Source organism: Numenius arquata, chromosome 8 (genome assembly GCF_964106895.1).
Source record: "Numenius arquata chromosome 8, bNumArq3.hap1.1, whole genome shotgun sequence".
In the NCBI taxonomy this organism is placed as follows: Eukaryota; Metazoa; Chordata; class Aves; order Charadriiformes; family Scolopacidae; genus Numenius; species Numenius arquata.
In genome coordinates, this window is record NC_133583.1 from 40,214,118 (window position 1) to 40,229,337 (window position 15,220).

General features: G+C 36.0%; 1 protein-coding gene across 1 annotated transcript in view; it reads left to right on the forward strand.

Moving 5' to 3' along the window:
- Positions 1 to 13,718, forward strand: part of COL11A1 (collagen type XI alpha 1 chain) — a 160,718-nt gene extending 147,000 nt beyond the window's left edge. Inside the window, exons 56-67 of the mRNA XM_074152644.1 lie at positions 177 to 284; positions 370 to 423; positions 5,058 to 5,111; positions 5,982 to 6,089; positions 6,640 to 6,693; positions 6,783 to 6,818; positions 6,929 to 6,982; positions 7,858 to 8,107; positions 10,368 to 10,480; positions 11,315 to 11,383; positions 12,062 to 12,295; positions 13,572 to 13,718. Coding sequence (XP_074008745.1) covers positions 177 to 284; positions 370 to 423; positions 5,058 to 5,111; positions 5,982 to 6,089; positions 6,640 to 6,693; positions 6,783 to 6,818; positions 6,929 to 6,982; positions 7,858 to 8,107; positions 10,368 to 10,480; positions 11,315 to 11,383; positions 12,062 to 12,295; positions 13,572 to 13,718 — 1,281 coding nt within the window. The remainder of the gene's footprint in view (positions 1 to 176; positions 285 to 369; positions 424 to 5,057; positions 5,112 to 5,981; positions 6,090 to 6,639; positions 6,694 to 6,782; positions 6,819 to 6,928; positions 6,983 to 7,857; positions 8,108 to 10,367; positions 10,481 to 11,314; positions 11,384 to 12,061; positions 12,296 to 13,571) is intronic.
- The last annotated feature ends 1,502 nt before the right edge of the window (positions 13,719 to 15,220 follow it).

Here is a 15,220-nt window from a genome sequence, read left to right on the forward strand (position 1 = left end):
TATATGAAACTATCAAAATTTTGTTCAGAAAACAGTCTTGTGCAGAACACTGTTTTAGAATACCTTTTAAAAAACAGAGTGAGGAAAATTAGCTCTCACTTTGCAGCTTGTATGCCCCTACAGTGCCAAGCTTAGTCAGCTCTGTCTCTCTGACCTGTTGCTTATGTTCTTTCTAGGGTGAACCTGGTGCAGAAGGGGCTCCTGGAAAAACAGGTCCAGTTGGTCCACAGGGACCTGCAGGAAAACCTGGCCCAGAGGGTCTCCGGGGCATTCCTGGCCCTGTGGTAAGCAAGCAGAGCATATAATAATATTTTAAATGTTACATTTCTTGTATATCCTCTGGTAAAGCAAACTATATGTTTTTTGTAGGGAGAACAAGGTCTACCTGGAGCACCAGGTCAGGATGGCCCTCCTGGGCCTCTGGTGAGTATCCTTCCTTTCAGTGCCAAAACAGAAAAAGTACCCTTTAAAATATACCACTAATATGTCTGTGCATTTACAGAAAAATGAATGTACAAGTCAGTTCTTAGCACAAAGTCACTATTTTTCTGTGCTAGTAAAATCTGATACATGGCTGCCGTCATTTTACTGCTCTACTATAGTAGGTAGCTGTGCTGAATGCTGCTGAGTTATACCAGGTTAAAAGTGGAATAAGGCAGCGCAAAACAAAATTCATTAAATCCCCTGAACACAATTAAAAATAAATATAAAATCAATTAAACTTACAATCAAAAAATCTACTTCTGTTGCCACATCAGCAAAGCTTAATACCTTAAATAATTTTGTTTCCTTAGCAGTGGTAAATTCTGTACATCCATTAACTTTAATGATTGCTAGTTTAGCAAAATATTATTCATAGGGTAAAAGTTTAGGTCATATCTATTCCTTAGAGAAATAAAAAAAATAAATCAGAAGTAGGGCCAAAAGGGGACTTCTGCCAGAGAAGAAAATAGGCTAGTTTTTATAACAATGAACATCAGCACCATGTCTGTTTTTCATTGTGGCACTCCCAGGAAATCCAGTACATGACCAAAGTGTTTAAAAGGGTCTGAATGAACCATACTCCCAGTTTCTAGGGCATACCACAGTTGTGCTCTGTGTTAATAATATGATTAAAGTGAGGGAAGCTTATAGATGACATATTATCAAATTGCATAATTGCTACTATTTACACTTGGTAATTTAGTGCATTTTTTCTAACAAGCTGAAAAAACCAACACTGTAAGCACAAATTGCACAATATTCACAATATTCAGCATTACATGAATAAATTCAAATCTAAACTATATGGCCAGCAGGTTAATTCTTCACATGTCAAGCAAAGGTTTAGTGGAAAGATCTCATATCTCTTGCTCTCCAAACTTACTGAAGTAGAATTCACCCCTGTTATCTCAGCTGAGTGACACATTGGGAATAAAAAGCTTCAAAATAAAACATGGACTGTTATAGTTTGGTGGAAAAATAATAAACAAATGTTACACTCTCAAGGCATTTTACAGTTTGCAAGCAGTGTTACCACATCCTACATAAAATCCAGTCTGTTATTTTGGCCAGAAGATTAAGTATGCCAACATGTATGATCAGATTACTTTAGAAGAATAGGGTAATAAGGCGCTATCCTCTACTTCAGAAATGATGTTCTTGAAAGGAAAAAGGAAGACTGTGAGTAGGAATTGTGAAGGAAATCCTCTGTTCCTTTTCCTATATGGATTTAGAGGATACAAAGGATATAGGTCCTTGGATAGCCTTAATATTGGAAGGTTTTGCGCTTAAGCTATATATGTGAACTCAAAATTCAAAAAGCATTCCTGCATCCCCAGCAAGAGCTCGGGGTTTGAACATCAGCTATAAAATTTCCATATTAGACTTTTCCGGTATATAAAAAATGAAAGGGGAAAAAATGGGAATTTAAACTGAAATATTGCATAAATTAAGACTTCTACCCTAAACCAGTCTTTCATGTTCATGTGCATATATGAACATAAGCAATTGCCTTTTCTGTCATTGACTGAAACACTTTCATGGGTGAAAGTATTTCTGTCTATTTGTGTTTTCAAAAATATGCAACTTCTTAACTCATAAGAAAGAGTTTCAGAACATATATTTTTATGCCCCACACACTAGAAAGAATTTTCCACCACCACCCCCCCCTGCAATGAACAGTGATCTGGTGCATATGTGTATCTATCGATTCCATCTGTGTATATAATTCTAGATGCTATTACAAAGGCACTTACATTTAATTTCATTTTTCTGTGTCCCTTAGAAAACAATAATGAGCAAATAATGTGCTGAGGAAAACTTACACTATAGCTCTTTGTTGCCCTTCATTTTAACATTCTAATTTTGTCTAAAGTCTCATGGATAACATATTGCTTGTGAGTCAGAGGTTGGGAAAAACGAATGAGAAGCTGCAAGGAAAAGGACTCCCCTGTGCTAAGCCCATAATACAAACCTCTTCTCTTCAAAGAGTTTATGATGGGACCACCACCATAGTTTTTAAGTTATTTCAAATGATGTGCCCAATTTACAAATAAAATGCACGGAGGACAAATCAGGGGACTGAAAACTGATCTCAGTTATAATTCTGTGCTGAAATTTAAAAGCCGATGAACAATTACTCAGCAATAATAAGCATCCCTTTCTCGTATGCCAGTCACCAGAAGCCTCTAAATACACCATCAAAATATCTCTTCCAATGTTTGAGAGCTTAAATATTTCAATTCACATCTGAAGCCGAGTGTATTAATGAACTATATACTCCCAAATGCACAGGCTACCTCTCAGCTCAACAAGAACTTTTTTTAGATGCATTGCTGCAACTTAAACTTTATTTTTGGATTTTAAGAAAGTAAAGTTTATATGTAAAAGTTGCTGAGGTTAAGTCTTCCTCCTTCACCTCCCTCCCTCCGCAACAGATTGCTATCAGGAGAAGAATATGAAAGCAACTTTGCAGTAGAGCACAACACACTGCAGGTGAAAATCTCTGATTCTGTATTCCAAAAGCTTAAAAACTTCACTTTTCATTCATGAATTATGTATTTGCCTAGGCTTTTGCATCTAATGATATCCTGAAGTAGAGATGGAAAGGATACGCACTGAATAATATTTTGTACATGAAGTGTTATGGCACTTTTGAATCTGTGCCAGGTTGAAAAGGTCACTTATTACTGCTATCCATATCATAACTTCACAGATGTCTACTGCCAGCAGGAGACTAGTAGTGATGAGATACTGACTTAGTCTAGCAGCTCTACGCCTAATGCATACATGTTGAGTGTGAGATTAATAGCCTCTGAGAAATGAATGCCTTTTCTGTGCTCGCATATGCACTGCATGGCCTGAATTTTTCACGTCATTCTGTACAAATTACACAGGACCAGCACTGCCATTGTTATGAACCTCAGAAGATTTTTTATGTCCCTCAAAAAATTATAATCAAGGATTAGAATAATTAAAAAGCTGGAGAATAAACAAACCAAGGAGATTTTAACAAGCTTCATATATAATCTTTTTCTGTGCAATCTATCCAGCTGTATTGTTGACTTGTAAAGTAGTATCTTTAATGGATTGCTCTTACGACCCCAGTAAAGATAAAAAAAGCACTGTCAGGGAAAAGAAGCTTATGTCAAGTTATAACAAGATTATTCAGTGTTTTTTGCAAGGGATGTGAAGAAAGTAAGACCTATCTATGTGAATATTGTTTATCCTTCGCAGCAGTTTCCCAAGTAGCAAGACTGCAATGGAGTTTTCCAATAAAGTCTGTAAGCATCAGCTTACATTGGAACCACCTGAAAAAAATGAGTCTTTTGGGTTATCCCCTCCCTGCACCCTCCCCAAAAATTTGGAAGGGCTTGTAGAATGGTTCTGTTGACCCTGTGTTGGTTGTTCACAGCTCTGTCTCCCACCCAAGCATATTTCTGTTTACAGAAATCTAGCTGCATGGAGTAATGTTTAGGGACAACTGCAGTTAAAACTCAGAATAAAGAGCATTTCTTACTCAGCTTCATAAAATAACATCTTTACTGCCCTGCAGAAAAGATGGCTTGTAAGTACAAATTAAAAATTGTAAGCTGCCTATATGATGAGAGCCATGTAATACCTAAAAAAGTATCAGTTCAACACCTCTGTAAGATAGGGGTATTACCCCTATCTAACAAATGAGGAGCGGACGCCCAAAGAGACAAAGGCAGTTCCTAAAGCATTTAAGATTGCTCAGACTAGTATTGCAAAACCTAAGGAATTTGTGTAATTAATCACATTTACAAAAGTGAAAAAGGACCATAAGCTTGTATGTGTCACTGGAGCTAGCACACCTAGATCTCATTAAGTATGCTTGCAATGTTGAGAATAAAAGAGTTGACTATTTAGAAAATATAGATTTAAATGTGTTATACATGGTCATACAGGAATTTCAGATGGCAAGTCAAGGAAACCATAATCCCAAAACAACAACCTGAGTGCCGAAACAAAATTCGAGATAGTTCTGCAACAAAAAAATATTAAGGAGCAGTTATAAGAAACCTGATTTATATTCTGCAAAAATCTTACTGACCTGTGGTAAACTGGGAGAAAACAAATTAAGAGGATACTTTCCACTGTTTTATGAAAGAAAGGGCTAAAATAAGCAACTAAAATAAGGTACAGTAATTAAGGTGGAAATAATAATTGAAAGTGTGTAATATAACCGCAAGCACAATTGGCTAATCAACAAAAAAGAATTGAATTTTTTTTTTAAACTACTGCTTGCTTCACTTGGTGCTTTCACTGCTCTTTAAGAGTTTAGTGACCCTGTGCTTCACAGATTTATGATCATACAAACCTTTATGGTTTTCTAATTATAAAGTAATTTAAATGCTACAGTTGTAGCATTACATCTTTTTAACATACATTTCAACTTTACCTTGGGCCCTAAATCACATACCATCAATCACAGCCATCAACCACTGAATGATTCTGTACTTTGACTTACACTGCCGTTAATAAGATTTCAAGAAAACATGATCTGTGCAGTTTGTTGAAACTCATTTTAACATTACTTCCCTTGATAATTTTAGGGTCCACCTGGCTTGCCTGGCCTGAAAGGAGATCCAGGTTCCAAAGGAGAGAAGGTATGCTTTATTCACTGTTTGTGCCTTTGTAATTTTGATCCAGTCTAAAAGTCTGTATAAAATTGGCAGAAACACTAGGGTTTTTGTATCAGAAAGCAAGAGAAGTTACTGTGTCTATCAATAAGCTTCACATAGTCTTAATAGTAATCATCAAGTTTTAAGCCACACCTGATATTCTGGAGATGATACACAGAAAGATTACTGCCTGTGTGGTAATCTGTTGACCATGTGATTCTTCCTTGCAATGAAAATCCCAAAGACATTGATGTAAAGAGAACCGTTGTTTTTACAAAAACAAAGTAAAAAGTATTTGAGATTTTTATTTTAAAACAACAAAGTATAAATATTTAACAGCTAGAATACTTTCTTTTGAAATAATGGATAGAGACATCCGGGATAGCATTTTCTAATAGAGTTCCAACTATTTATTGATTGCTTATGTATCAGAGAGAAACTGTATAGAGAAAGGGTTATGAATGCAATTATATCTTGTGAATTTCAGGGGATTTTATGTGCTTGGATCAGCTGTTTATACAGCCATATTACATGTGGGAAAAAATGTGCAACCCTATAACATGCTTAATAGCATCTAAATGTGAAAGTTGGTATGAAATTTGTACCCACAGGTATTGTTATTTCTGTGTTATTTTCAGTAAGCTGTCTTTCACTGGATAAGCGGTCACAGCTTGCAAATAATCTCCAAGTCTAAAGGCCAACTAACAATGAATATGCTTTCAGAATAATTTGTTTTCAGGTTGATTGTTGACTAGCAACAGTGATGACATTTGAAAGCTCTAATTTCTGTGTTTGCAAAGCACATTTATATTATATATATTGAGTTTTAACTATACTTTCTTCTGTCTTGTTTAGGGACATCCTGGTTTGATTGGTCTGATTGGACCTCCAGGAGAGCAGGGTGAAAAAGGTGATAGGGGTCTTCCTGGCCCACAGGGATCTCCCGGAGCCAAGGGTGATGCAGTGAGTAAAACATACTTGTGTTTTCATTCAAGTTCTGTGCAAGCGGAGAGTACATATACCCAGAGCCTCCTGCTAGAGGTTAAAAATTTCCTAGGCGTTGTATAAACATGGTGAAATGAAACAGCCGGAAAACGAGATCATAGCGTGTTTCAGAAGATGAAGGAAACACATATACCTGAGTGAGGGATGAGATAAAACTAGCAGCACCAATCTCATCATGTTTATTAACTGCGCTACCCAAAGTAGCTTCCTTTCTTCTAGTTATTAAGCCATGTTTTAAGGCACTATGTAAAAAGTGAGGTTTCCAAGCCAATCTGGTGAAACACAGCTTTGACTATAAGTACTGCAGTGTAAGAACAACAACAAAGAAAAACTGTCAGATAATATTTTGAACTTACAAACTATTTTGGACCCTAGTGAATGGCCTAAATCAAAACTTATCGGGGTTGGATGCTGAGTAGGACTACCTTTTTCATAGGTATGCATTTTTTAATCCAGTCCAGTATGTAAAATACTTTAGTTCCGTACTTACTCTGTTATTCTTTCTTAGGGAATTTCTGGTCCTGCTGGTCCACTCGGACCCCCTGGTCCTCCTGGTTTACCTGTAAGTAATTTCATCCAGTCCTCCCATTCAAATCACTCCTGTGTTGCGTGGAATATACTGCAACTATAGTTACATGTTCTTGTCCACAGGGTCCCCAAGGTCCAAAAGGTTCTAAAGGATCTAGCGTGAGTAATTCTCTTCCATATTTTTTTCTCTTCTACTTAACTTTTGTGTGTATTATTTTTTTAATGTTGTGCAGCATGGTCAACACTGCATTTCTTCCATTGCTTTATAGGGTCCTGCTGGTCAAAAGGGTGACAGCGGGTTACCTGGTCCACCTGGTCCTCCAGTAAGTAAGAACTCTTAATTGGCATGCATGCACATTACACTGGCATGACGACCCTGTTTGACAAGGGTAGAAAACACCATTTGTGAACTTGAAGATAAGGGAAATATTAATGATTGTTTGAAAATTCTTTTTTCAGGAAACACACATCCACCAGACATAGAAATCCATTATCTGCACTGAAAAAACAAAAGAAAAAAAAAATTAGAAACTTTAAAAAAAAAAAAAAGCACACAACAAAAAAACATACAAACCACCCCCCACCACCAAACACAAAAAAGCCCCTGATAATTCGCAATAATTATTTAATGTGTTATATTGAAGCACAAGAAATTGAATGATTTTGGTTTCCCCCTGTTAATAATATTCCTCTGTTTCTACTATTTCTTTTTTCGTATCATAGCAATCTAAAATGAAAACAGTCCAAATCTGAATGTAGTGTTTCAATTTTTTTGAAATTAAATATTGCTTTACAGACCCCAAGTGGAATCTTTAAAGTTTTATCAGAGGAAACGTCCACAGTTTTCATTTGTCATAGCCTATGCCTTTGCTTGAGGGAGTTGCCAGGGATAAAGAGACAACAGCAAGTCAGTTCTGCACACTTATGTGAGGGCAGCACACTCTTCCCCAAACAGCAATATAGTGGGAAGAGTTTAGAGCACAACAATCATTTGGCCTTCTACAATCATCTTTTTCTGCAAGTAAATCAAAGCACACAGGCATCAATCTGAAGGAAATAAGTGAAAAAAAAGAAGTAAAGAATTTGAAGAAAGCCTATTCAAAGCATCTCCAAGCCACGTTCTGTGGTCTTCCTCTGTGTATTCAAGCAGCTGGAAAATAAACAGAAAAGGTAACCAAATACGTTGTTTTCCACTCAGGGTCCTCCAGGTGAGGTAATTCAGCCGCTGCCAATCCAATCACCCAAAAAGACAAGAAGATCTCCTGATTACATGTTATCTGATGCTGGTGATAATATTCTGGATTATACCGATGGCATGGAAGAGATCTTTGGTTCATTGAATTCACTGAAGCAAGATATTGAGCATATGAAGTATCCAATGGGCACTCAGAATAATCCAGCCCGAACTTGCAAAGACTTGCAACTCTGCCACCCAGACTTCCCAGATGGTACGTTAATATTGCATGACAAAGGCAAACAAGGCTGAAGTTATGATCTGCTAAGATACTTTGGCAAAATAATTAATTATTGGTAGATAGTTAATATAGTTGCTCAATAAATACAGTCTCATTAAATCAATGTTTGCAGGTGTAAAAGTTTATAAAAGTAAGTAAGAGGTCAAAGTCAAAATTCCTTAAATACATAACCTCATGTGGTTTTAGATTTAGAAGTTTTTAAAGTGCTAAATAAAAAAGTTATTGTTTTGAAAGGTGAGCCTTGCATTTCCAGAACTATCCAAACAGGAGAGGGATGAAAGATTGATGCTATTTAGATCGATGAAAAGTAAAATCACAAATGACAGCATGCTGAGATAGCCACTAGCTTCTTTTAAAAGAAACAACAATTATTTTAGTAGCTGTATACTTTAGCTTAGCATAATGTTAAAAAATGGCATTGGTATTATATATGATTTATTATTGATTATGACACTCAAAATATTTACTATTCTTTTACCCTTAGAAATAATAATTTGTTTTACTGCATGACCACTGTTTGTTTTATATCATTCAGCAAATAGATATCCAAGTTTCTCTGATACTGTTTAATACCACTAAGTACTAGCTTAATAAAATGCAGAGTAGCATGAACAAGACACTGTGTTCTGAAGAACTATCTTGATTTAATTATTCTTTGTGGTTTTCTTCTTTTTTCCTAAGTGAGTTTACCCCTCTGGAAAGGTTTAAATGAAAGCCAACCTTCACAGAGTTTTCATTCTTTCATATTGTTTTTTGATTGCAATGATATTTTTCCCAGTTCAAAGCAATATTTTTCTGGTTTTAAATGGGAGGAAAAATAGATTTTGACAGTATAATAATATTTTATTGGTTTCACTCTAGATAGATAAAAACAGATGGTTGCCTTGAGGAGTTGTTAAGCAGTGCACGTGCTATATGAAAAGTACATATTTTACAATTCAGTATCTCCATAATAATGAATGTTTCTTATAGAACACATTCACCTTCATTTTCCATTATTTGCTTATTATTTGAAGCTTTCTTCATATCAGAGTAATCTTATTTTGGTTAAAATAAAAGTAAATGCATTCATTAAAATACAGAATTCTCCAGGGAAATGACTTACAGGTAGGAAAGACTGTTTTCAATAAATAAAGCCTGAATCAATAGAATTTTAAAATACCATAGTGCTTTGTCTATGCCCTGTATTCAGAAGACAGAACTGGTGAAAGGATTTGTCATGCCTCTTTGAAACCTCCGCTATTTCCTTGAAACTGGATTAAAACAGTTGTGTCAGAAAATCATTTGCTGTCCTGCTCTGAAACTAGCTGGCGATAAGGACCCACATCACAGAAATCATCATTATAATTAGAACGGTAGATTTTAAAAAGCGCTGATTTTTAATGGACCTTGGATTGACTGCAGCTCTCTTTCATCCCCAGCCTTTATTCACCCTGGCATTGTAGGGCCTGAATTCTCAATTGTGCCAGTCTGGTAGGACTGCTGAAACTATGGGAAGCCTCATGCAAGTTTTAACTGTCTTTCCCACTATGTCACTTAATTAAGCATTAGTTAAGGTGTTTTTATCAACTAAAGCAGCCTGAAGTTTCACTAGTGTTGCAGCTTCATAACCCAGTAGTAAAAAAAAAAAAATATTTGCTTGAGGTACATCTCTCTCAACGGATGCTTTAGGTACTTGTGCCAGCTACAACCTCACCAAGCCCTGTGCAACCACCTTTTTATGTAGATAGGTATGCAGATGACTCCAGATTTTGCTCTCTGAAATAAGCCATAGCTTATTTCTGCTTATGGCTGCCTCTGCTCTGTTTTTTTGAGAGTGCTACCACCACAGGTACAAATTATTCTTCTAGCTGAAAAAATACTGAAATGGCTAAATTGTTAAGACCTGCAATGTGTGTTTCACACATACTGTCCTTCCTCCTCTAGACTGAGGTCTCTGCAGTTCCACCAAAACCTCAGCAGTATCCTGCGATAGAGTCATGGTTTGAAGTAAAATTAGACAAAACCAAAAGGACACAGATAAAAATAGACTTTGATCCTGGTGTTATCATCCATAAACAACAACAGCAACAGCAAATCACAAGGCAGGAAAAAAAAGGGTTGCTTTCTCATCATTCATATAAAATAACTTTGCTACAAACTTTGGGAGACCATTAGGGTAAATCCAGTAAAACCTGGATCTTCTATATACCATTTCTACTATGTAAGGCAAGTATTTTCTCATTTGTTTTAGGGGAATATTGGATTGATCCTAACCAGGGCTGTTCCGGAGACTCCTTCAAAGTGTACTGCAATTTCACAGCAGGTGGGGAAACTTGCATCTACCCAGATAAGAAATCTGAAGGAGTAAGTACCAATCTGTGTTTCCAGTTGGCTGTTGACAGATCCTACTACGCTGTTTGCAATGTTGAACTAAACGGGATAATTACAGTGTCACATTTTCATATATCTGTCTTTCTGATTACGTTGAAATTTGTGTAAATCTGAACGAAGTGGTAAATGGTACATCAAGTTAACAAATAGCATTTTCACTCTTCTGCTTAGATAGGGAATCTACACACCTACTTGCTAACCTTTCACTGCATTTCAGAATGTAACGTAGCTGTGCAGCCAGTGAAAGTGCATAATCTAGCATTTGACACCTAAAAGCTAAACTCTGACTGTGTTTCTCTTGTGGTTTCATTTATATCTGTTCATTTGTAGCTATGCAACTTAGATGTAAAACACTACGTATAAACAGTGTCCTCACTCACTGTTATAAATTACCCCTGATGGGGCATATGGTGAAGAGGAAAGAGGAAGGCTTTCCAAAAGCTTGCCTAAGTGAGAGAGATCTATCAGCATCAACACCAGTGAAACTCTAATTTAAATACTCTTCACAGGAACAATTTATCCCAGCAGTTTACCTGAATCTTAACAGATCACAACAGTCTCCCTTAAATAGAACTAGCTCTCTTTATAAGCTATGGATTCCATTTAAATTCACTAATTTAAATTTCACTAATTTGAAGACATTGTATACAAGAAAAACATCCTATTTTGGAGCTTTAAAGAGGCTGAGATGTCAGAAAGAAGAACCATTATTTACTATCTGATGTGAAATTTGTCCCACGTAATGTAAAACCTTTCTATCTGCTAACATGTTTTAAATACTTCTCTCTCTGCTGTTTTACCATGCAGGTTAGAATTTCATCATGGCCAAAGGAGAATCCAGGATCTTGGTTTAGTGAATTTAAGCGAGGCAAACTTGTAAGTTGTCACCGCAACACAACAGTTATTCACAAATCAAGTACATATTATTGGTGATCAACGGATCCCAAGGAAATGTATAAATATTTAGATAATGAAAAGACTTTTCAGCCCCAGACTTTTTGCCCTAAATATTAGATCAGATATATTGGCCTCTTGCCACTGGACAGCAGGAGCCTGCTCTGTATTGCCCCACAATGATCCCAATGGTCACCTGCAGAGCTGAGAGTAAGGATCTGGCTTCTGGCAGATCACACATCACCACTGAACCTTAGTAAAGCAGCTGGAGCACAAATCCCCTACCCCATTCTAGGTAACTGGAAATATACTTTGAGTATGCAAAGATGAGACTGCAGGCTGATATAACTTTATAATTAACTAAAAACAGATTCCCAAAGAGATTCTGCTATTTTACACTATATGGTAGGAGTAATTCTCAGTCTTTCCCATTAGAATGAAGCTAAAAAGTTCTTCATCCTAAATATATTCCTGCAACATGAAAATCTATTTACTGAGTCATAGCTTTATTGAACTATAAAACTCCATAAAATGTTATGTGTTGGTTGTTTTTTTTTTTAATTAAGGACAGTTATGTGGTTCTTCTGTTAATAATAATTTTGTTTTGCATTTTAACAAAGGAAATAGATAAATATTCATGTAACTTCTTATATTTTCCAGCTTTCCTATTTGGATGTTGAAGGCAATTCTATTAATATGGTCCAAATGACATTCCTTAAACTACTGAGTGCCTCTGCCAGACAAAATTTCACTTACAACTGTCATCAGTCTGTAGCTTGGCATGATGCATCATCTGACAGCTATGACAAAGCGCTAAGGTTCTTAGGATCAAATGATGAAGAAATGTCTTATGACAACAATCCTTACATCAAAGCCCTTCATGACGGCTGTGCAGTAAGTAGAGGTTCAGAAAAGGCTTTACAAAACCAACCTGTCAATTAAAGTAAAAACCAAACAAATTCATTTTTTCACAGTAAAGCTTTCTAAATGCATTTTAATAGACTGCCTTTTAGTAGATTTTTAACTACAGTACACTACAGCCTTATTTGATTTTCATACATGTACCAAAAACACCCGAAACCATAAGCCAAGCAACAGCAATGGAACAAACCTGGCATGGATACAGGCTGTCAGCACCAGTGTGCTGCAACTAGACTATCTGCTAGTATAAGCACTGTATAAGAGAAGAACAGAAGCAAAAAAGGCATAATCAGGGGAGGCAATCCATCAGCAGAATATATTTATACTCAAAATCAAGGCATACGAAGACAAAATTCTTAGTGAATACAGTAAAAACATGTATGAACTAAGCCACACGTATGTACCCAAACATAGTATATTAATTGCATAGTTTGACATGAGACTCTCTATTTCCTTTTCTCATTTTTTGGTAGGCAAAGCCAGGAAAAGCTTGTGGATTGTACCTTTCAGAATCCTCTTTTAGCTCGGCTAAAATCCCTGGAGTTGTCCAAACATGCATCAGCTCTTACCACCTCTCCAGCAGGGTCTTTGTAGGCATAGCAACTGTTACCTCTTTTTAGAAATAGAATTTTTTGTACCAAACACCTTGAATCAAAGGAGCAAGTGACAGTTGAAGCCTCATTAATTATTTTGGGTTTTGATATGGAAGCATTTTGAAAGCAGTTCCAGAGAAGTCAGTGATAGAGAATCAGAGACCTGAAAGTGCCAGGACACATGCCTGGCTCTGAGACAGAGATGCAGCTCAGGCAGATGCAGAGCTGCTGTAATATTTTCTGAGATAGTTAGAGTCTTTCTTCTTAGAAGTGGATTTTTCTTCTGTCTTTCAGAACTAATTAGTGACTTCTTCACAAGGAAGACATGAGAATATTGTTATTATTTATTAAATAACATAGATGTGAAATTAGAATTCTCTAAGAAACATTGTCTTAGATAATTTTTCATTTGTAGGCCTGTTTTAGAAAGTCAACAAGCTATGGGTCATTCTCTTTCTAAAATCAAAAACATTCCATATCACATTTTTAAAATAAAGTCCTAAGAAAATATAAAATTTAGAGTTTGTAATATCTGTTGCATGAGGGGGCAATAATTTAAAATTCTGCACTTCAGAGAGAGGCTATGAAGACCTACAGCACACGCTTGCTGCTCTGATATATAACCATGTTTGCTTTTTTTGCTGCTTTTTTAACAGTCAAGAAAGGGCTATGCGAAGACGGTGGTCGAAATCAACACACCCAAAATAGACCAAGTGCCTATCGTTGATGTGATGATCAATGACTTTGGTGATCAGAACCAGAAGTTTGGATTTGAGGTCGGTCCTGTCTGCTTCCTTGGTTAAGCTTAAGACAAAATCAGATCAACAGAAATGTTGCACTTTGGTGCTACCAACCCACTTCATGCCACATGCAAGTTTTGAATAAGGATGGCATAGAAAATATGTCTTGCTGTGTATGTATGTCTTATCTAGAAAGTAATTGTTGCCCTTGTAGGGCCAGAATCACATGACTTAAACTTATTTTGCAAAGATGCTGTGGCACAGACAGACAACATAGGGCTCACTTTAGGAACACCCCCCTTTGGATTCCTTTGGTGCTGTAAAAAAACAAACGACATGGTGCTCCTTCCATTACAACAAAGAGGTGTTAAGAAAGTGTTTAATAAACTGTAATTATTCTATGTACAGTACTATACTGTTATTTCTCTGTCCATTTCCAAAACTTGCATGTGTCTCTGAATTGCACCTGGCTCTTATTTTATAATTACAAAACTACATTGTCAATACTGTGTGTGTATTCTGAAAAAATAAAGCTGTAATTGCCAGTGAAGCCAATTCCATTTCTGATTAATAATAAAATCCCTTTGTATATATTGTTGTTGAAGAGCTTTGTTATTTGAAGTCGCCAACAAAATTTAAGGTGGCAAAACTGGAAGATCTTGAGCAGCACACTCAAACAACTCTTTTCTGCTGATATCACTCTGTGATGATGAATTTCAATAATGAAAGCATCTTCAAAGGTGCTGTGTTCCATGGTGCTATACCTCAGACTTTTTATTTTCTTTTCTAATTCCAGAATTTCATAAGATACATGTATATACCTAAAATAAACAAGTTTATATTTTTGGGTGGGGAAAATACATAAGAAAAAAACCAACTTCTGTGTAAGAGATGTTAAAAATCTGTGTGAAATAAATTAGTCATATAGCTTTCCTTTTTTTAAATCTCATCTGAATTTGTTTCCATTGTGCTTATTTGGTCTGCATAAATATTAAAACTGGATTCTAAAAAGTTATTTATGGATTTTTGCAGTGTTTACTTAGATGTTAATGTAAGCAATGATGGATGTTTGCTTCCTGAACTGGATACAAAAAGTTCCACAGAATGGTCCTATACAATATTTGCCCATCCCATTAATATGAATTATTTTTTTCCTGTTATTTCACCTGAAGGCCAGGGATGCAATATGTCTAGGTCATGTGATTCTACATAGTTGCTAAGCAACATACGAGGGGACTGCTTCCTACAGAGCTGTCTTTGACCCAAACTGTTAGAATTCGCTATTCAAATCTCAAAAAAACCCAAGTTGTTTGGCCTTCCCTCTGAACATTTTATTCAGGTAGTTGGAAGTAGAAATTACATTTTAGCTTTACAACACAAATCCTTTTGTAATTATTTTTCATAATATATGTAAGACTTGAAAAGAAATGTTTGTTTCTATTTCTTATAAATTGTTAAATTAAATAGTACTAGTTTCTGCTGGCTCATTTCCAACTGGTATTTTCTTATGCACGTTTATACATGTAAAAGTGAGATTTCAAAAGTCAACTTCTTCCTGTTCATAT